This window comes from Falco punctatus (genome assembly GCF_963210335.1).
Source record: "Falco punctatus genome assembly, chromosome: 2".
In the NCBI taxonomy this organism is placed as follows: domain Eukaryota; kingdom Metazoa; phylum Chordata; class Aves; order Falconiformes; family Falconidae; genus Falco; species Falco punctatus.
In genome coordinates, this window is record NC_137581.1 from 22,040,355 (window position 1) to 22,063,384 (window position 23,030).

Below are 23,030 nucleotides of genomic sequence, written 5' to 3' on the forward strand. Positions count from 1 at the left end.
ATTATATTTAACAATTCTGAGAATCATTTCCAATTGTACAAGAAACAACAGTGCAGGCAGCAGTCAGCTACGCATCAAGTTCTCCCACCACCAACTGAATGAAGCTCATTCAAGTTTATCATCAATTTTCCTTTGGCATAATTGATTGCCCAGATGTGCAAGCAGCTTTTACATACAGCGAAGTTCCTGCTGCTACACGCTTGCGGGCTAGACTGCTGCTACGGAGGCCCAGGGAAGGAGCAGGCGTTTACCGCAGCACAACAGGGATAAACAAGGTCATCGCTCACTTTTTATTTCTCTGCAAAGGAAAAGCAGGTACTAGGTCTGGCTTCTGGGATAAAAGTGTTTTGAAGTGTGCTTAAGCGATGACTCGTAAAGGGAAAAGGGGAAAGTTGGCCTACACCTCCTTTTTTGTTTCCCAATTTAAAAAATCCAGAAGTAATTTGTTGTTTTAGAAAAGTCTCTCTATGCTCTTAAAAGCGGTTCTGTTGGCAATCTATAAAGAAAAAAAAACTTTCATCAAGTTATAGCACCCTAAGGAGGAAAAGTTTTAGCCAAACTATATATAAATATGCATTTAGTTCCTGATAAAATGTTTAATTCCAGCATCTAATAATATTTGCAACAAAAAGATCTCTTTGTAAGAGCTCATACACTTTTACTTTCTGTAGGGTTCTTATAAAGTGTGTTCCCCATGGTTACCAAAAATTGAGTAAGGCCAATCTCTGAAAATTTAACTTCAGCTGTGGCTCAGTATCACTCCTGACTCGGTGCACATGTGATGGTTTTTCTTAGGAAGGATGATGCTGTTGCCTCAAGTTGGCTGTGCCCTGAGCCCGGCTGTAAGACCGAGCTGCTGAGGCTCTCCAGTGTGCCACCCTCCAGCTTCCCGGCAGGTCCAGCATGAAGGACAAGGTGGTTCACAGCTCGCTATGAAAAAATACTCGTTAAATGAAACGAACATACTGTAGCAGAGAGGATCACAGCACAGGTCCCCCAGAGCATATGGATGCACAGCTACTGGCGACACGAGAGCCTTTGTGCGGTGCTTCATGCTGTCGGTCTTGCTTGAGGCAAGTGAGCTTGAGAGATGCTTCTCCAGGTGAGGCAACGCAAGTGAGCTCAGCAGCGTCAGCTCAGCACCATCAGCGGGAAGCGGACGTGATATTCCTGATCAGGCAAAAGCAGGAGAGATCCTGGCCCTGCACTCAGGATCGTTTGCAGAAAGACATCTCTCACGGTCTTTGCAACACCTCACATCTCAATGCACCGTCAGACCACTCACCCCCCGTGAACACAAGCGCCCGCAGGCCCAGGGTTAAAAAAAGCCTCTTTCAAATTTAGCTGCAAGAAGGGAGCAAAGATTTTAGGGCTTAATCTTCCCCTGCTGTGTCTACGTGACTTAACCAGGACAAAAGATTTCCTTCCAAGGTTTATTTTGGTGAAGCCTTGCTGAGATCAGATATACCATTTGTAGAAGAATATCTGTCCATCTAGTTTATATAAAAAAAATAGTTTCTCCCCATCCCCGAGATGCTATTCAAATATCAGGTCCCTACTGTAAGCTCACCAGCACTGTTCTTATTTTGCCGTACTAGCCTTGCGTTTGGGGCCTTATTTGAGAGCTACTAAAGGAATCTGAGCCTTGTTCTTGGCATTAACAGGCCCTTAAAACACACCCAAAAGGTCATGAAAAAATAAAAACAATCCACCCACCAGCTTTGCAGGCTAAACCTCAAATGCATTTAACATTGAACGCTTGCTACAAAACTGGGTGGTGGTGGTGGGGGGGGGGGATAAAACAAACAAGACTTGGTCCACTGGATTGCTTTAATAAAAGGTTTATTGGAAATACTTTTCTGCAGACATACATCAGTCAACAATGCTGTTCAAAGCTACAAATTTTCTAAGTTTTCTGAACCTTCTAAAAATACAAGTAAATGACCTTCATTTGTATTCAGTCTGGGAGGGAAACAAACTCCACTGTAATGCGATGCTGTATTTAAACTACCAGAGGACATTAATAGGACCTGAAAATGGTAACACTTCTACAGGAAAAAACCCACGCACCCCTGCTGCTCTGCTGGGAGCCAATTAAACATCCCCCCACAGCATTACTCCTCTCTGCATACCCAGATTAAAACCTCCCCATCTGAAACAATATTTTAGCGATTTGAGTACAGATATGACAGACAAGCGGGCACATGATTTGGCTCGCTGATGAAAAAGATGCTGTTAAAGATCCTGTCACTGAAGCTGCTGAATACTTGACCTCCCAGCGCAATGGGCTGCACTTCAGGGGCAGGAGGAGGGACAGGGGGAGGTTTTCAAGTCAGACGACTCTCCCAACACACACATGCACACACAGTCCCAGAGGGCTTGGCTGCCTCACTGCTTTATATCTGGAGCCCCCCTTTTTTTTTTTAAAAAAAAAAAGGGGGGGGGGGGGGTAGAAGCAACTTTCAGCAACTTTCTAGTCCATGAGCTCTTGACAGTAAGAAGAGCAAGTGCTCGCTTCCCTTTCCTGAATGAAAATATCAACCAGCAGGGCAGAGGGGAGCATATGCACTGCCTGCTAAATTCTGTGTTTTCTAAGAAACCGTGCGGATGTTTTGAAATTGATTAATTTATGCCAAGACAACATCTGGAACATCTTCGCAGGGAAGCCACCCAGTAAGGTAGTCAGAATTTAAAACAATCATGTCTTTCTGTTAATGTTGGCTTTTTCCCTTGGCTTCATCACTCCGTAATTACAAGGGTGCTGACCTCCCGGCTACGCAGTGACAGTTTGGCAATGTATTACTTTTCTTCATCATTAAACTCCTGCATGACTGCCCAGAGCTGGACTTGCCCACATAGAATTTGTCATTTACTCACTTCTATTTCTCTGTAGTAGCTACAGAGACACTGAGGGAGAACAATCCCCTCGTGGCAGACTTCAGGAGAACTTGCCTCACCTTTTCCATGCATAAAGGAAGGCTTTAGAGAAACACCAGCACTCAGCTATTTTACCTTCCAACCACACCACAAATAAGCAGGCCAGAAATCCAAATGAAACAACCCCTAGGCTTCACACTCTATCACAAAAAGACCCAGGTCCCCAGATGAACAATGGCCTATGGAACAGGAACCTGCCCAGGAGCAACACCTAAGAAGTCCCATTAACTCTCCCTGAATGATATTCCCCATCAGGACTGAAATGAATTTCGGTGCTCAATTCCTAAGCGTCCGTGAGGCAAACAGCAGCCCATAAACAATTTAGCAATCTGCCATAAGCCAGGAAACAACCTGCTAGTGCCAAAGGACGCTAAGCAGGGGGGCTTCTGGCAGGGACGCGTTCCCTTTCTCCGAGCCCATGACTCAGCTTGACGCCAGAGAAAGCTCAGCTTCAGGGGGTAACGGAGCTCCGCAAGCACACACAGCTCTCTTCCTCCCTTCACAGAGCCGCAGGAAGGAAGCAGAGAAGTAAGCTCCATCACAGCTCCTCAGGGAAGCCCGAGGAATCCCTCCCCTCCCTCCCCTCTGACAGCAGCAGCGGTCTTGGCCAAGCTATTTCATTCCGCAGTTCTTTCACCCCTCCAGACAGCCCAACCAGGAGCACGTTCCTGGCCAGATAAACCCAGCCAAGCTGTCTGAGCTTCCCGCAGGTCACCGGGAAGCCACCACCTTTGGGATTCGCTTGTGTGGCCAAGCAGCACAGGGCACTTTCTGGTTTCTGTTTGCCAGCAAGGCTCAAAGCCTCCATTAATTTTGCTGCTATGCATGGAAAAGGTATGGAAAAAGTTATTCTCCGTACCCATATGGATATATTGTATTGTCATTTAGCGCACCGACCCATCCTGTGGCCTTACTCCAGACACACAGCTCTGGTCACAAACGCTGAAAGGTAGTAGAGGCTTTCTTTGGTGTCTGGAGGATAACGAAGCTTTCAGGTAAGTGGATCTGAACTCTCTCCCCCTCCTGGAGCTATTCAGTTCTAAGTCGTCAGTGTAAGCAAGATTATAAGACTAGGGAACGTAAAATGGGAACAGGGCTGGTTTAACTGTGTAATCAAACTGAGGAGACTTGCCCCAGCCCCATATAGAAAAAAGCTCTAAAAAACCAAAACAAAACACATTTAAATCAAAATGTATGGCTCCACCAAATAAAGCACCAAGTCTTTCATGTATGGTACAGAAAGTGGGTAAAAGAGTGTTTCGCTGTTCTAACAGGAGCTGCTTGCAGTCAACCCAGAAAGCTCAGCACCAGGAAGAACTAGCTCCGGGAAGACAGCACCTGTCTGAAAGCTCAGCTCACGTCCAAGGCCCGGCCTCAGCAGCACTAGCAGGTCATTTCCAAGGAAGCAGGGGCTGTGCTTCTGAAGGAGCTTGTTTTACCCGTGCTGCTGCTGGCAGAGTCCCACCAGGCACTGTCCACGATAGGAAGACAACCATGCCACCATGCCATGGAACGGGAGCTCCCTGGGGCTGCCTCTCTCAGCATGGCTAGAGATCTGCCCTTCGGAGCAGGATCTGGAACAGAGCTCCTGCACAGAGGGCTTCTGAGGCAGAGTGACATGGCTGCAAACAAGCAACACGCTAAAGAGAAGCGTCGCTGCCTGTTCACTCACTCGCCAAGTGACACAGCTGCTCACACAGGGATCACCAGTGGGATGGGAATGGGCCGTGTACAAGTGCAGTCATCAGGTTCATAACCTGCTGACTCTACATCTCTTCTATACCTCTTTACACCGCCTGCAGTGACTATCAGGAGTTACGGCTAGTAACAATACCTGGATTTGAATTCAAAACTCTCCCCATTTGAAAGGCACTTTGGCTGTGCCTCTAACAGCTGCCTGTGGGGCAGCCTCAGGGCTGTGCCCAGGGGACCTTGCAGGTACAAGGTACGGAAGAGGGTCTTGATCTGCTTAGTGCTCAGCATCCTTGAGGAGCTGTGGAGCTGCAATACAGACAAAGTCAGGAAGAGATGAGTACAAGGGTCCTTCCTCATAGGACAGAACGAGCCCAGCTGTCTGGAGACTGAGGAACATACATGGTCAGTGCTACATTTCAGAAGGGAACTGCTACCCAGATGCATTGGGGTACAGCACAGACACAGCCAAATTCTCCTCCAACCCATCTCACCGTTTATTGTTAGACTCAAAAAGACACAAAGAGCTCTCCCTGCAAACTGGCCGAAGTTTAAGGCATTCATACTGTGCGACGATCCAAAAATTAAGGTAAAATACCCTCAGTGCCTTAAAACTAGGGAGAAATCTGACAAATCCGAAGTGCTTCTCAGCAGCAAACACCCACTCAAGGGCTGCTCTGCTTCAAGCTTCAGCTGTGAGGCAGAACAGCAAAAGTAGAGTCCTCAGAGTATTTAAAAAATGCAATTAAGTCATCATTTATAAAACCAAGGAAGAATGTAAATAGGGTATCACTAGTCTGCACTGATGACTAGAGGCAATGCAAAACAGCAGATCTGGTGAGTTAGCCCCAAAGGACAAAATAAGCCTGCAGGACAGGGACAGCGTGAGGACCATAGGCCTCTCCAGCTCGTGGGGCTGTCCGCAGAGGACAAAGTGGCACACCAGGTCCCTGCATTTCACTTATTCTGGTTCACCTGAGCTTTTCCTCTTTATTTATGGACACTGACTGTCTCCCAGCAAACACAATCCAGTATATGCTGTAAAAACAATGTGATCTTGGTAACACGAGACTTCTCCGCAGCATCTATTTGCTGGCTGAGGCAGGGGAAGAGACTGCACATTTCTGGTGTGCACTAAGAGCCACGTGGTCTAGTGAAGTGCACGTCAGTGAGGCTTGACTGTTATCTTAATTTACAGCCCATATAGTTCACGTTAACTCCACACACGCTCTTAGATACGTTAGCTGCTTAGTCTGACTCAGATACTTGTATTGGTTATTTGCCATTTCTCCTTGACAAGTTATTACTGACTTCCATTGCTAGCTCCCTACAGCAAGACCTGAAGCCCTGTTAAAGAAAAGAAAATGTCAGCAGACTTCTCAGCAGTGCTCACCTCGGGCTCCAGCTCACCAGCTTTAATTTGCTTCCAGGCAATTGTTAAAGGAACAGCTTCTATGCAAAGCAGCAATTATGGCATTACAAAAAGAAGCAACCAGATCCAGGTTTAATTCAGGAAAATCACCACTTCCTTCTGAATATTCAACCCCCCACCCACCCTCACTTTGGTCAGTGCAGAGAGCTGCCCAAGAACCACTTTTCTGCCCAACCCTAGGCAGTTAAGTCTGGATAATCAAGCAGAAATCTCCCATTCTTTCTGCTCCAATACCCTGTCTAGTTGATAACACTTTCACATAGCGCTTTCAAAGGCTGCTGTTACTGCTACATGCATTTGCGTTAATGAACAAAGAATTCTGTTGATGCAGAGCAGCTGCCATTCTCCTTTTGCTAACACACCACTGGAATACACCTCATCATTGTTCACCAAGACAAGCAACTCCAACAGTCAGGCTACAGCATATTACAATACATTAATTCCTGTAATGACTCCAAAGAACAAGAAGAATGCCAGGTCTTGACCTGGGTGGGCTCTACAGGATTAACTCTGCTAGAGATTAAGGCCTTACAGTGATGATAAAGTCTGACCCACTAGCCCCCAGTGTCACATACTGTATAGCCCTGTGACAAACCCCATGTGTAATTCCCATTGAGCTGACAACCAACACACATACCTCGATCTAAGCCACTATTCACTCTAGGGAGGGTTTGTGTTTGTGACACACACTGACCTCAATTTACAGAGAGGTCAAAATGATACAGCCCATAGTCTGCACTAATAAAATAAATTACATTAGATGACAGCTGCTCCTCCCCAGCATCTCTCATTATGTTTTGTAAAATTTTGTTGCGCTAAGTTAAGAACAGGAAAGACTCTGGGATTGTTTCTATTCTCCGCTCAACACATTTACTTGTCCTTCTTCATTATCCAGAGGTTTTAAAAAGTTTTGTTCTGTATCCTCATGAAAAGCCTCCAAATTGTTTACATACCAATGTTTAGTGTGTGGCTTAGAGTACAAAGACTAAGCTGATCTCACTTTGTCTCAGTGGGAAGTTAATTTTCCTTGTGTTGTTACAAAAGGAAGGAACGGTTAGCAGTTTTGAGGACAGGCTTACACCACACATTTCCTAAACAGATTTTGTTTCTAAATAAAAGAAAGTGTTTAACAGGTTAGATCAGCATTAAGATTTAAAAGCTCCTGGGATCAGGTTTACCCTCCCCTCATTTATTCTCTGCACTAGTATTTGTGCCTTTAAACAAAATTTGTCTCCCAGAAAACACATACACCCACACTTGGCCCCTTGACATTCATGCCTATGGCAAAATTATTTGCATGTTTCACTTATTGCATAATTGTCTCATTAGCACTGCAGAAAGAAGGTGATGACTTCTCCCTCTGTGCCATCAGCCTAATCCAAGAGCAATCCTGCCTGGTGCTGCAGGAGCAAAATTTGGTTTTTAACACAGAAGGGGACTGAGCATCTGAGGTTGCGCTGGGAATTGAACTGTAACACTTGAGTGCTAGCATTTACTTGCAACCCTTAAGGAAGATTAAGCCGGTGGGCCAGGCTGGCATTTTTCTTTTCCTTGATGAACATAAATATTCGTATTGAAATTGCTTTCAGATATCTTTAAATCTATAAAAAGTTCTGGATGATGGTCAATAGGGCAAAAAACAATGCCAACTTTCTAAATGCACAGATGTAGTATATACATTAACTACGAAACCTGGCTAAAACACAGCAGTATTTACTGTATATGATTCAGAAACATGGCTTGGTGACTAAAATTAATAGAACTTGTCTGGAGGACAGCATAAGCTTTCTAAGAGCTCTTTCAGCTTTAACTTATGCCCCAGTTTTTGCTTTTTTTCAAAATTCCAATCTATGCAGAAGCACGTCTGTCCCACTGGCACAGTGAGACCGTGGAGCCAGCATTCCTTCCAGGGCTCACAGGTACGAGTGTGTTGGGAAGCCTGGTGATGGATCAGATCTAGAAGAGGGACTGGTTTGACTGAACAAACAAACGGCAGGTCTTCTCTTCACAATGACCAGCTCTGTCTGTGCACATGTGGGTGCACGCATGTGTGTAAACCCTTCCTGACTTCCCTTTGCAAACCTGTCCTACTGGTCAGGGGAATGCTTCTTTAGGGTTACAGTATCAGCCTCCTGTGTGGATGCACATCTTCTTTCTCAACATCTGGCAAAAGCTCCCACCCTTTAAGTTCTCACTGTTTTGTTCTGTTCTTAAAGTGGGAATGGGATCATGGGATCAGGCTGTGTTTGAAGTGCACATCCAAATGCATCATGAAGAGTTACCAGGAGGCACCTATTTGAGTTCATCTTTGTGCACAATGCCATGCACTCAAGACAGCTGCCCTGCTGAGCTCTCTGCCTTCCACATCCTGGCTTTGTAAGCTATTTTATTGGGCTTTAGAAAGCTAAGATAGAGCATTAATAAATCCTATAAGAGGGCAAGAAACATTCCAAGTAATTCATCGCTATCTTCTGTTACTCTGTCATAGAAAGGCAAATAAGCATTTTTAGCTACAGTGTTGCAATCAAAAATGTTATGCCGAATTGTCTGTTAAAAATTTCCGCCAAATTAGTAAACAGTGAATATTAGGGGGAGTAAGGTCTGCATGCAGCCGTGTGCACTTGGTCTGCGTGTAACAAAACAGGAAATCTCAGCATCCCGTTCCAATTAAGCAAAGGCCGATTTCTCATGGAACATAAATTTTTTACTTCTCTCCCAGAACAACCTTATGCTGATGTTTTAAATAGTGGTAAAACATTGTTTCTAATTTCACACCTCACATAGCACAGTCAAAGGCTTCATAACAACATAAACAAAACTTTAGGCAAAGCTTTGCAACTGAATTCAAACAATGATGTTCCCCCCACAATACGTACTCAAGGTTTGCAGGGAGAATACAGAAACTTGTTGGCTAAGGCCACAGAAATGAGTTCTCTGGTGTTTTGGCTGCTGCTGCCAACCCTAGTCAAGAATGTGTTAACAGTGGATGCATTGATCCAAATCCCATTATTCCCACCACCCATTGAGTAAAGAACCATTTATTCTATTTCTGCTCTCCTTTTGGTTGTATCGTAGGATCGAACAACTTGCGACTGGGAAACAACACCGTGTTCTTCTTGAGAAAATGCATACCCATCTGAAAAAGCAAAGGAAGAAGAAAAAAAAAAATCAATCCCTGGAGTCCAGCTCAAGGGCATAGCCCATTTTTCAGACATTTAGCTTTAGACATCACTAAAAAGTTACATGACAGACCGCAACGATCTTCATGTCTGTGCTACGCTTCTGACATTTACAGCTGTGCACTACGTTGCCCAGGTGGCACAGAAAGGATGCCCGCTGCCCGCTCTGTCTGCTGCTCCCCTCCCCAGGCCAGTGTCGGTTTCAGAGTCAACATATCCCTCCAAGTTCATCTGATTAATAAACTACAGATTTGGACACCATGCGTACCCCATAGCGGCACAGCTTCTTGAAAGACTTAGCATACAGGTAGAGATTTGCATTTTGGCTCGACTCCTCTATAGTCTGCTTGATATCAGCAGTTTCCCTGGAGGAACATGGAAACGTCTAGACCACAACTGGATCTGAGTCACACCTTCCTCTTAACTCCATTCAGGAATTTTTTTTCTACAAGTTTCCAGGTGGCATCTGACAAATCACACAGAGAAACTCTAGATTCTCTTGGCCAGTCACCCGTATTTTGAATAAAGCAGAATTGAACATGTTTTGGAGATCTTGATTTTGCTCAAGTTAATTCTGCTAGCTAGCACGATCCTTACGTCTCCCTAAAAATTACTCTCATGAAATTAGCCAGGTGTCTGATTTCTTTTAAAGTCTTGTGGACAAGGAAAGTGACATTTCTGACAATCTGCAAAACACTGCGTTACTACAAAAGTCGCAAAAGCTAATAGGTCACCACAGTGAAACACCAAACAATATCTCAAGCAGACATAACCCTACAGAAAATTCTGAACAGAAAACTATAGCAAGGGACAACAGACTTTGTGACACCAAGGAAAGGCGATTTTCAGGTGTAAAAGGGTAACCAGAAAGGAGAAGGGCTAAGATTAGCATAGTTACAAAAATGGAAAAATAGGAAAGGCACAGGCTATACGGAACCACACAGTGCTGTGTAGTAGGAAAGCAGGCAAGAGTTCACGGATGTGAACGCCGCCTGGGAGAACCCCAAAATTATACCATGGCTAACTCTCCATGGGCAACTCTCCATCTCCCTCGAGCAGCTCTGGAAGCAGGAGCTTGTGAATTCTGAAATCCTGCCCCAGATTCGCTCCTGGCCAACAGACACAGCATCACACAAGGACAGATGTCCCAATTACTACCCAGAGACCTAGCAAGTGTCTTTCAGGGGTCATCCCTTAACAGGCTCAAGGCATACTCTCCCCCCTCCAGCCCCTGACCAGGAACCGAGGTCAGGAAAGGCTGGAGCACAACACAAGGGACCCTGCGACAGAAAGGCACACGGGGTTGAACACACTCTTAAGGCAGGAGGGATGTGAGGCCCCTCAGCAGCTTGGCATAGGCTGAACTTGTTCCCCACGGGCCTGAACGCAACTCTGAAGAAGGTCACTGATGCTGGTAGCCAGGAGAAGCCCAGAGATGAGTTGTATCCCCCGAGTAAGGACCGTTAAACCTTCACCTTGACAACCAAGCTGGGTCCGTGTGAGCCAAGCACAGATGCCCAGGCACTTCTACATCTTTTCCTCTAGCTGATGCCTGCACAGGGAGGGAGATCACCAATTCCTACATAGCTGTAAGCTGCCTGGAAGAGACTTCTGCAACACCAGGGATGACCACTGTTCAGTTAACGTGGAGAGTCTCCTCTCTCACAGAATGCAGGTACACGTCACCTCTGAAACCACAGGGGCTTTGTTGCAGATGTGAGCTTAAGGCAGAACACACGCTGCCTTAGCAGGAGAGCACACTATCAGTAGGTTAGCTGACCTGAATCACGAGCATGGTAGGAAATCTTTTCACCAGCAAACAGAGTAGCTTCAAACAGAAATACGTCATCTGGAACTAACTCCAGTCACATCTTCCTCTTGGAGGGATTGCAGGACAGTATGAGATTTGATTTATGTGACCAACCATCCCACCATCCCATTTTGTTTTCCTTTAGCAATTCCATGCCAATATACATACAGCTACAGAGGTGCAGGTTATTTTTTCCTGCCTCTAGCAGAAGGTTCACAGAATACATTCACAAAATGCAAACACACAGTCTTTTGGAAAAAAGTATGTGCGTGCTGGATAATTGCAAATGAAATATGCTTTACAAAACAGGCTTTCATTTAAAAAAAGGGTAGATTCACACTTAAATACCTCCAGTGGGTTTGTTCCCTGCTAAGGGCCAGCACACTGTTAGCTTTTTTGGCTAAATTCTCAATGGAGAGTCAACTTGGCCAAAGACCGCAAGCTTAAGCCCTAAACAACTGAAGCCCATGCCCCGTAACCTGGTCTGCATCAAGACTGCTTCGCTGTGTTTACTTACCCAGTAAGATCGGTAAGATCATCCAGCGCAGTGGATTCTTCAACTGTCCTAACCACTGCAAACGCAGCACTGACCCCACACGGGCGTGTGGAGCCCGTCAGCCCCAGTGACCTGCTTGTTCCCAGTGCCAGCACAGGCCAATGAACAGCCAGGCAGCCCAAGCACTTTGAGAAGCCGATGCAAAATGCAACCAAAGAAATACGTTCACCACTCTCACACCAGTAGAAAACACCTTAACATGGCAACAACTGTCAGGCTAAGACCATAAATGGTTAAGAATACCATACACATAAGGGTATCTATACATCCTTATGTTCTCGATCCATCCTGAAATATCAGCAATGAGGATTTGGCCATGTACATCATGGGAAAGGCTGCGACCCCACACTTGCACACTGCCCTACTTAATTGAAGCTCAACATTTGGTAGTTTATGTAAAACTTTCCCTGTTGATCTCTATACAGGAAGATGAGTTCATATTACATTTTTTTTATTCACATTACAATTAAATTCAAGCTGTTCAGGCAGCTGACCGTGCCTTGTGGAATCAGACCGCTGCAAATGCTTCGAGTCCCATCCACACTCCCCAAGCAGCTCTACATTTTCACTATTTTCAGACCCCATCCAAAAACAATGAAAGTTTCCATCTGCCAGTTACTAGGGAACTTTTCGGAAGTTTGAACTTTTTCCCCCAACTCCAGCTTTCAAACCACACCTATGAGCCTGCTGTGGGAACAAGGCCCTCATTGTTCGGCTCTCCTGCGGCAGCCCACAGAAGAAGCACGTTTCTTTGGGGCTTTCTGGGCACAACCCCACTCATGGCTGCCACAGAAGGAAGGACCTTTGTCCTTGGAGACTGCCCATTAATGGAGGAAAGGCACACTTCTCAATATCTGTCAGTGGGCTCCCCGGTTAACAGGAGATTCTTATTCTCATCAAATCTAAGGTTTCACTCGTACCAGATATTATCAGGCAACCTACTGAATTTTAAAAGCATCCTGTTGGTTTTTTTTTTTTTAAAGCTTTGCTATTCTATTAGTAGATCAGAATCTAGTCTTCTGTTAGGTTTCTAATTTAACACACTTTTCCTGTTCACTGCAATGACTATTCTGGTCTGTCCAATGCTGAATTAGAGAAGATGTCTCCATGCCTGTCTCTTGAACACAGTCAGTAACACTGTGCAAGCTCAGCAGCCCACTCACATGCAACAGCTTCCAAGACCAGGACCAGAAAGGGTCCCGAATGCTCCTTTTATTCCAGAAAATCTGCTCATGGAAGGACTGCATACAGTTTTAGTCACTTGAGGGATTTATTTTAGAGACCTCCTACTCCTTGCATACCTCTGTTACAGCTGAACTGTCTGTCCCAGGTTTTGTTTAACCCATCTAGCAAGGTGGCAGCTCTTACTGGAAGCCTGTCAGAAACCTTGCCTCCTGCAGTACTTCACTATTTCATACACGCAGTGTTATTACGGCTTAATGTAGTCCAAAGTATAAAATGCATTTTACCATCATGTTGTTCACCTTTGCAGAAAGATGCCCAGGTTCAAATCCACTAAAATTAAGTTTTAGGGTTTGGGGGGATGGGAGAGTTGTGGGGTGGTTTGTGGTTTTTTTGGGAAAAAAAAAATCTCTTTTAGGAAATGTTGCTTCTTAGATACCAAAAATCTCTCTGACTTAAAAATCAAAGTTAGGGCATCACTTGGCCAACCAGATTCTCTCTCAGGCCAAACATCTGGTTCTGCACAGCTTTGCAGAAGATTTGATATGATGTCGCAGTTCATATTTACCAATTAAACAGTAAATATTAACTCAGCTTTGACTTCTCCAGCAACTCTCTTCCACTTATCCTGGGAAAGTGAGAGCTGCTTTAAATCTTTAACATTTTGATTAATCCTTACAGAAATAATTCATTTATCTGGTGATAAACTATGCCTGTGTTTTCTAAAGGACCCACGAGGAATTCCTGACAAATGGTCCCATCTCTTTTGTCCCAGATACTAACCTACTCATATTTGCATGTAGAATACAGAGCCAGATGCCACAGTGTCAATTCTAAACTAATTATTCCTTTTTCTTAAGTTGATTTTAAAAGATTGTAACACAAAAAATACAGAATGTATACTGTATTTCAAACATATGCAAGATAAGAGGAAAGAGAGTTTAAAAAACATCTCGTGTAACTACCCTGTTGTTTTTCAAATCAAAATGCATCAGCAGAAAAGTGAAAGGAAGAAGGTGTCTGCTAGTGGAGAATAAATGGTGGGATTAGAGCCCTCAGCATGAACACTTTATTATTATTTATCATTTCCCAGCCCCCATACTGTGAAACAAACCTCAGATGACAGGTGCTTTTTCTCAATTGATTAATAAGGTGCACACCATACACTCTGTGTTCAGATTTACTCTGTGCAATCGCCATGTTCTGTCAATGGAAGAGGGATTTTCTTTGCTAGCATAGGAAATCTGGGCCAAGTGCAGTAATCCTCATTCAGGCATGCCTCTCCACATTTCAGAGGGAGTTTTGCCAGAGCAGTGCTTAATGAGAATGGGATTCAGCTCTATTTTTAAGAGCATGCCGAGACAAATGACAACTAAACCCTGTCAGGAGGTATTCTGAATTACAGGAGGGAAACTGCACTAGAGGGACGTTACGGGACTTTCCTTACAGACAGGCCTGAGGGTGCCTGAGCAAGTGGGGAGCATCATCTTTCTCCTCTTACTGCTGAGGCTCTGGGGCACAGGTGACACAGGTCAGTCACGCAGGAGGAAAAGAAAGGTCAACAACCATCTTTTCTATCTACAGAGCTTGTCTAAAGAAGATGCTACTGTGGCAGGAAAAAAAAAAAAGAAAAAAAAAGACACACATGAACTTGGATAGAAACCTGGAGAAAGCTCACCTGGAGAAAACCTCATTGCCAGCAAACCCTCTGAGAGGGAGAGCTTTTGGGAGTCATTATTGCTCCTCCCTCGAGTGCGAGCCCCACAGCACACTAAAGGGAAGGGTCCAAAGACACCTCTGAGAGCAGCCTGGTGGCATTTCCTGCTTACTCTTAAGAGGCTTCAAAAAGCAGATGGCAACAGGCAAATTCAGATCTCACTGGGCACCTTCACCAGGAGCTACATCAAACCCAGAGGCCATCATCGTCACTGCTGCCTACAAGATTACACTGAAATGGTTTTATGTTAGCACATGGGCTTGACAACCATCTACAACTCTTCCACTTAAGTCTCAAGACATTGCCACCCAACCTTTTTTTTCCCCCCACCCCCCACGAAGTTTTCAGAAAGCTTCCCAGAAGTTGTACTCGTAGGAAGGAACGACATGATCTCTGACAGTACAGCGAGTAGATAGATTCCTTTCATGTTTTTGACAGCTCTGTATGATTCAGGAACACAAAAACAAAGCCAGAGCAAGAAAAACCAGCCATGAAGGTCTTTCACACTTTTAACACCGAGTCAGTTTCTTTACTGAGAGGAGGTGTTTAAGAAATGAACCCTGGCTGGCCCTCCAGTATGGCACTGCTGTGTGGCTCTGCCACCAACCCTGGGGACTGGATCCACCAGAGCCTGGTGCTTCACGGGAGCACCCCAGCCATGCATCCTGCCTGACGGACTTGTGCTGTGCCAATGCTTTTGGAGACAGGCTGGCTCCATCAGAGAACTAAGGAAACACAATTTCTTAAGCTTCTGCCTTTCATATGGGGCTATTCAGACCTACCTTGGTTGTCTTTTTCCTCCCACCACAGACCACTAGTAGCAGCCCGACACCCCACTATGAAATTTTCCTCCTTTCCATGTGATTGGAAACAAAGCTATTTAGGCATTGTTTATCCTCCAAAAAAATGGAAACAGTTGTTGTCAAAAATAAACTGACTCTCAAAAGTGTACTGCATCTTTATAATCTGTGCTAGGAAATTTTTCTTTCTTGTTGGGACTCATTTGGTTAAGCTTTTGTCAGCTCTAACTAAAAAAAACTGTTTTCCTGCTTTATATGCAAGTGTCAGATTCTGAATTGAAGTCACACCAGCAGTTTTTGGAAGAAGTGGCCTTCACAGGCTGGGAACTTGGAGCTCTAATGGAAACATACAAACAGTTCAAGATTTCAAACACAGCGCTTGCAGCGTGATTTAAGGTCTTGGCCCAGCACATCAAGGCTACTGCCCTATTCATCAACTCTTTGCTTTGAAGACTTCTAGCATTTAGTAAACAGTTGTAGACTTTAGGGTTGTGAAAACAGCGCATATGTTCCCTAGATTTCACATGGCTTTGTGCATATAGCAGCTATGCAATATTGGAAAATAACACTTGACAAGAGATGACAAGTTTTAAGAGTCATGGATATGCCATAAAAAGCGTTTTTCAATCCTAACAGCTTCACAATCAAAATTTTTGTTTATGTCTTGACTCATTTAGCACTTAATCATTTGCATTTATAGGGAAGCTGGCTATGCACATTAGGGCTTATTTTGATCTCATTTTTCTTTCTCAATCACTATTCACCTATTAACAACGTGATGATGTGTTTTATCAGACTAAAAGCATATATGAAGTCTGACTAGTTACCACTGGTGTATCTCCTTTCTGCACTGTGGTAAGTCTCCACAGCAGACTACTGTGACAGCAATTTTTTAACGCATTTTATGGATTTCTTCTGCCAGTCATTGCCTTTGGAATCTCCTCAAAGAGCATGTTCGCATGCCCAAAGCCGTGCCGCCACCAGCATCCCTGGCTCCTTGATACAAAGGATTATGTCCTGGCAGGAGCACATGGTCCACGGAGCTGCTCTGGGCACTGGCCTCTTTTCCCAGGAGCAATGGGATTGATCGCTAAAGGCCCCACATCTATCACTTGACAGTGATGGCCTTGCAACAGCTCTGTGAAGGATGAAGACTAGCAGATCCGTCACTGTCCCACTCCTAGTTAAATTCCCCATGGAAAATAGGAATGCCTCAGGCATTTGGGTTCTCAAATCCCAGTCCTGCTTCCGTGGCCCAAACCACAACAGTTCTGCTACAGAAGATGACACAGCCAGCAATGAGATTTGACTTCCCTGGGATTCCTAAACACTCAGGTATCACTTCTCTCTGCAACAGCAACACAAACCCCAAATCCTGAGTGCCTGTCCCTTGCCCTGTGTGCAGCAATACTGCATGCTGGGGGGCTATTTTCTTTAGCAAAATGAGCATATTTTGACTACCAGTTTAAACACAGGAGAGACTGCATTTTACCACTAGAAAGGGTTGACTGGAGTCCCTGTCCCTTGAGACAGCAAGGTCCTTCAGTGTATCTGGCCTACAGAGCTTCCACAACATTAAAAATAATCTAACATTGACAAAAGACATCAGGTCCAGCAGATAAAGGCCTATCACATGTTCCTCTAGGAAGACGAATAAATGGATAACCTCTGCATCAACAAGAAATGCAATTTATTCCAAATAGCAGCAGTAGTGAGGTGTGATGTTGCTCTTCTTCTCCCAGCAGAGGACAAAGAGGGAGAGGAGAGAAGCAGCTCTGCATGCCATGGCTTTCCTCATCAGAAACACACAGAACCCCTAAGTGGCATCCCTGAAACATCACTGTTATCAGCTAACTGCAGGTAATATAGCTTTTCATAAAGAAACCATTTCTATTTAAGCCAGGCTCTATCACAACATTTATTTTATCCTGCAGTGTTTTTGATTTTACAGTATTCTTGAGACTATCAGGATTTTACATTTAGAGAAACTGCATATAGGGATTTTGTCATTTGGACCTGTTGATTGGATCCTAGGGAATTATCCACATTTGAGCTCCACTTGCCTAGGGCCAAATACACTAATTCCACTTCCAAATTTATGTGTCTTGCTTGGCAGCTCAGCCTCTACACTAGATTATCTCTACCTACAATTTAATTAAAAAATAATCACCCTTTGCTTCACTCATCTGGGACTGACTGCTGTGAAACCCACATGCGTACGTGATCCACTACTTACGTGATACACTTTGCTGGACAGAATGAGCACGGAAAAGGCTCGGAGGAGTTTTCCTGCCAAGCCTTTTTAACAAATGATCACGTTCGTTCACGCTGAGGGAGAGAAAAAAAAAAACCCAACAGTGAGTAACCAGATAACTTCAAGGTAAAAGTCAATTGTATTTAAAATACTTGGCAGCTGTGACTTCGTTAGTATTTAAGATGGTTGTAGCATGAATAAGTTTTCTCTTTCTTTATCAAGAGAACTCTCTAATAATGGAAACTCCTCCTTTCTAAGGCCACTTTGTGTAAGTCTACTTCTTGTTAATCCATCTCTAATATTAACCTCATGACTTCTGAATGGCCAATGCCTAGAAATTACTACAAACCATATCAGAAGCCTGATTTCAAGTGATACAGAACATTAAAAAGGAGATTTCTCTGTAGTACTATGTACATGAATCACGGCACCCACAAACTGCCTTAGAGAGAAGGAGCAAAGCGTTGTGGCTTAGCACATGGTAAAAGGCTTTATCACACCTGCAAAATGGCCGGGAGCAACTGAAGGTGGCACCCATAGTTAATTCTGTCTTTTAGAGAACACCCTTATTTTCACCTCCTGTACTGGAAAGAAAACCTTCTATCCAGGTTTTGATTAAAAACTCCTTTGGTTTACACAGTTCCTGTCAAAGGCCTCAAAAATTATTACTGAACTTACAGGAAGTGAAAATACAACCTTAAGGGGAAAAATACAGTATGCTTACAATAGATTAAACATACGTACACAAATCATTACAAACATTCTCTGCTGATTTTTATTAAAAACACAACTCATTTCATCAAGAACTTTATGGTCAGAATTAACAAATGATGGCTAAGATCCTGGCCTTTCAAAGCACTTAATTACATATACAAGTCCCACTAAGTTCAATGGGGTTTAAAAATAATGTAGGTGTCCAAATCTCACTGCACTGGAGCCTCAAATAACTTATACATCAGATTATTTTGAAAAATACAGTGAAGTCTATTTTAGTTCAAAGTTCCTCTGTGATTGGGTTGATTTTTACCATTTCACCCTCATTCCTAACACTGAGATGAAGCCAGGGCACAGGACAGATCTGTTTGCTAGTGCAGCCCCTTGCAGTGTCTTTACCCGATTTGTACTACATCTACACTGTGTTTCCACTATCACAGTCTGTTTGTTCCTTCCCATCTTTATTCACCAGCAGTAATTCCACTGGTTACGCTGCAAACATGGATACACATCTGAATGCCAACATTGATATCTTTTTTGGATTAGATTACAAATTCACATACATTTGGTATATGGAATGGAAATCCCAGCAAGCACAGCTGCTGCTGTCAACAAGCTTACAACAGCTTCAAACAAACAACTCCCTTTCACTGAAGCAGTTTGCCAACTTCAAACAAGAAAGTAACCAAAGACTCTCTGAGATACCTATAATGTGTAATCCAGCCATGCAGGCTTGTATTACACTTAATAGTCCATTAGGGTAATATCCAGACTCAGTCCTCTGTGTAGTGCATAATGAGCTGTCCACAAAAGAAAGGGAGGAATCTTCCTCTTTTTCCTATGGTCTCTAAGCTCAGAACTAAAACCCTGTATGGCCTATGGATCCCTCCTTAAAAACTTGACAAACCGTCAGCATTTTCAGACACTTGGTCTCTTTCCCTTCTTCCCTGGGCACCACAGAATCACACCTGCAACAGATACACCAGGTTGCTTTCCTTGCCTGCAGTCATTGAATGAGTATTCCCTCCATATGAAACAGAAGTTGATAACAGATTTGGAAGCAAAACTATAGGTACCAATTGGGAGTGAGAGCGTCAAACAACCTCTAAGAGCTCTCGATTCATGAGATTTGCATGCATTAAAAGAAGAAAGGATCACAGGTTTCCACTAAAACCAGGGTTACAGCATGGAAGCTTCTAAAAATCTTCAAAGATCCAACTGGTTAAAAAACCAAAGACCAGCTGACTGTAAGAAAATCAAGGACATACACAAAGAAATCTCTAAGTGCTCAAAACAGGCAGCATAACGGAAAGCATGTACTACAAAGAATCACCAGGTAAGGGGATGGCAGGAACAAAGCAAGAGATGACATTTCTCTAACCTTTAACAGGCTTACAAAGTTGTCAGCCTGCAGAATCAAGCATTGCCAGTGCACGTGCAAACTATCAATGCTGCACTGTGCAACCTCCCCCGGACCACGGAGGACTGCTAGGTAACTTGTAAGTCCACTGACCAGTAAGTGCAGTGAAACACTGAATCTACCGCTGTCCTGTGAATGACAGAAGTGGAAGACTTGTTCATCTTCTGCAGGTGAAGAACATAAATGTAGAGTCTTTCCCATCTCAGTAGGAGAACTGGAGGGTGGTTTTGGATAGACAGCTTAAAAAGGAATTTTAATCTGATCAAAAAATATTTGTTCTAAGCAACATCTGCTGTAAAATTCTTACACTAATAAAGGAATTAAGCGCTTGTCATGGTTTAACTCTGGCCGCCAACCAAGCACCACAGCAGCAAAAGGCACGAGGACCAAATTCTTCATCTGCCTATCTACCACACTGCAACAGAAGTGCAGGATGGCATCTGCTACAGGTCAATAATGGTGAGCTCCTCGGGCTTCTACATGTAACGTGTGGAGGAAAGTGCTGTCAAGGGACTTCCAAACAGAAGTGACGCATTGCAGCTCCAAGGAAACCAAAGCTAGACTATCTTTGATATCACTAATTATAATCAGCTATTTCAAAACTGAAGTCACACCTGACTTTCTTATTTGGGAATTTGTATTAGATCGTACCTGTGCAGAAAAAGAAAAACTCACAGAAGAATTAGATCATTTGTGGTTTAAGTGAAAGGGATGACTAAATCGGCTGCAAGTCACCACCGGTCAAGTACTATAAAATGAGCTCTTAATCCATAGAGGTAAATGTAACACAGCTCTTCTGAAATGGATGAGCGATTTATTAACAGATATTAGACCACCCAATACAAGCCCTGAAAGGAAAGTGAAGTTAAGTGGGTTTCTTAACTGAAGTATTTGCACTGATAATGAGTCCCTGCTTTCCAACAAAGTTTTGGTCTGCTACCAACAGATAACAAAGAGAAGACTTCTCTGTCTCCCTCACACTTTGATGCAAAACAAAGGATGACATCAGACCCCGAGGCACCAGGTTAAGCCTTCCTCACAGAAACATTGCTTGTAAATCAACCCTAAGTATTAGCCGTGATTTTAAGTGTTAATTCTGCTTTCCAGTCACTCAGAGCCAGTGCTTAAGTCCTCCCACGGGACATAAGGATGGCATCTTAAGATGCACTGAAGCAAAAGAATAAGAGAACATGAGATTGTACTCTTGAGTATTGGATATAGTTAAGTTCATACTCGGGACCTCAAAAATAGTGTTAAAATGGAAGAAATCACAAACTCAGACATCTTTATGGGAATCAGTGACGTGGAAAGTGACAGTGAAATATGCTTAAGTTGGTTAGTTCGTGACCTCAGAAGGGGTGAGGGAGAGACACCATCTATCTGTAATGATATGAAGGACAAAGGACAGGCAAAACGCTTTGAACTAAACAAAACAAATCAGAGATTAGAACAAAAACTATTTTAAAATGTCCCAATTCTGAGGGTTACTACAAAAATAATTTACCAAGTCATTATTACTCAAGTCATCTAAAACCAGATTCATTACTATCGATAATGAAAAATACCTTGGGCCAGAAATACCTTTGCAATGGCTTCCTCAGAGGGTCAAGATGATTTCTGTCTGCCTGGAAGTCTGTGCTAACAACATTTCATGAATTCATTAAGTGAATGACAAAACAAAAGGTAAACTAAAGGCAACATGTTATTTAATAAGAATATTTTCCATTCCACAAATAAAATGACTCTTCCATTTTCGTATTGGAATTGCTCTTAAGGTGTCAACAGAGACCTTAATTTTATTTTTCTGTGTTCTCCTCTTCTCATCCTTCACAAAAACAAACAGCCCTTAAATCTAGGCAACAAGCATCTGGCTTTACACATTCAAATGAGGTGCATCAAAACAAACAGAATAATTCAAAGCTGACCACAAGGTCCCGCTGTCTCATTTGCTCAAGTAATTAAAAAAAGATGAGCTTCGCCACCAATTAATCTACTGAGCACTAATTAGCGTTAATGAGGATTTGCCGTACTTGGTATAGCTTGACCCAGAACGTCCTCCAGAGTCCACTAATTGGCTGGTGGCAAAAGCAGGGCTCACAAAAAAGGAAAGGTTAAAGTGGATGCAGGTGTCTCTTAAAATTGGATCTTCCCTGAGAAAACACACACATATCCCAGTTAAAAAAAAAAATTCAGCCCCCTCCCCCTTCTCTCACAAGAGCTGAACTCTTAAGAAATGCGTTTGTGTGTTATGAGTTACTAGAGGAGACAGAGAGCACTGGCGCTCCAAATGGGCAAAGACACTTAGTTACCATTGGGTTTAACTCCCTGCCCTTCTGGATTATGCAGAATTCAGTCAGATACACACATATACAATGATTTGGTTTTCTGTTTTTCTAGTTTCTAGAAGGAAGAACTGAGGTAACCAGTGAAGCCTTACCAGGCTTGCTAAAGATGACACAAATAAAACACAACAGCACATATCCCAGCTGCTATCCCTCCGCCTTAAAAAATCCGAAGAACCTGTGGCAGAAGCATGGCTCTTCACTGCAAGATACCCAGCGTCCGTGGGTAACCCCAGAGGGCAAGCACAGTATGTACGTCCATAGGTAAGCAAGCATGCAGCTGTTTTTCCTGTCACCTGAACAGCTATGAACCCCCACGCCCTACTGCCCACAGGTGCACTGTCACCGTCATCCTATTGTCCAGGGCTGCCACAGCATTTAGCAGCAGGTAAATCATTGCACAGCTTAGTTTAAAACAAAAACTCTCCAAAGTATAGGCTGAAATTCTGCCCTTAACTCCTAAACTTCCCTCCTTGCCCATATGCATTTTCAAATGGAGCAGCAGACAAACCCTTGTTCAGCCTCTTTCCTTCTACTGTCACACACTCTGTTAAACATGTTGCTGCCTGAGAAGCCCTGGCTGGCCTGCATTCCTCTCCTGTTGGAAGAAACAACTTGCAACGTGTTGTTCTCACGCTGCGACAGCATAGAGGGAGGGAGGGAGGGGAGAAGAAAATGTTTGCAAAATATATAGTATGGCTAAAACACAAGGTAAAAGACCAGGAAGTTTCTGTCCCTGTCATCTTTAGCTGTGGATTAGGTTTTGAGTGGAGAAGATACTCTTCTCTCCCTTTTTAAAATTTAGAATAAACACCTAATAATGGATTTCTTCCATACATTCAAACAGTAACTTACACTGAATTTTGCTGTTTCTTTGTTGACATGTTTGTCACCAAAAATTACATCAACATAAAATATGAAGAGCAAAAAAAATGGTCTGAAACAGACTTCTCCAGCTTTGAACAATCCTGATCACCAAACTGTTTACAAGCAGA

At 43.6% G+C, this 23,030-nt stretch overlaps 1 protein-coding gene across 6 annotated transcripts in view; it reads right to left on the reverse strand.

The window, feature by feature from the left end:
• Positions 1-1,825: 1,825 nt before the first annotated feature.
• Positions 1,826-23,030, reverse strand: part of ATP8A2 (ATPase phospholipid transporting 8A2) — a 357,046-nt gene continuing 335,841 nt past the window's right edge. For all 6 annotated transcript variants that reach the window (XM_080376382.1, XM_080376381.1, XM_080376380.1 and 3 more), the window contains 2 exons: positions 17,542-17,633; positions 1,826-9,197 (listed from right to left, as the gene is read on the reverse strand). In XM_080376382.1, the coding sequence (XP_080232508.1) occupies positions 9,100-9,197; positions 17,542-17,633 (190 nt within the window). In that variant the 3' untranslated portion in view covers positions 1,826-9,099. The remainder of the gene's footprint in view (positions 9,198-17,541; positions 17,634-23,030) is intronic.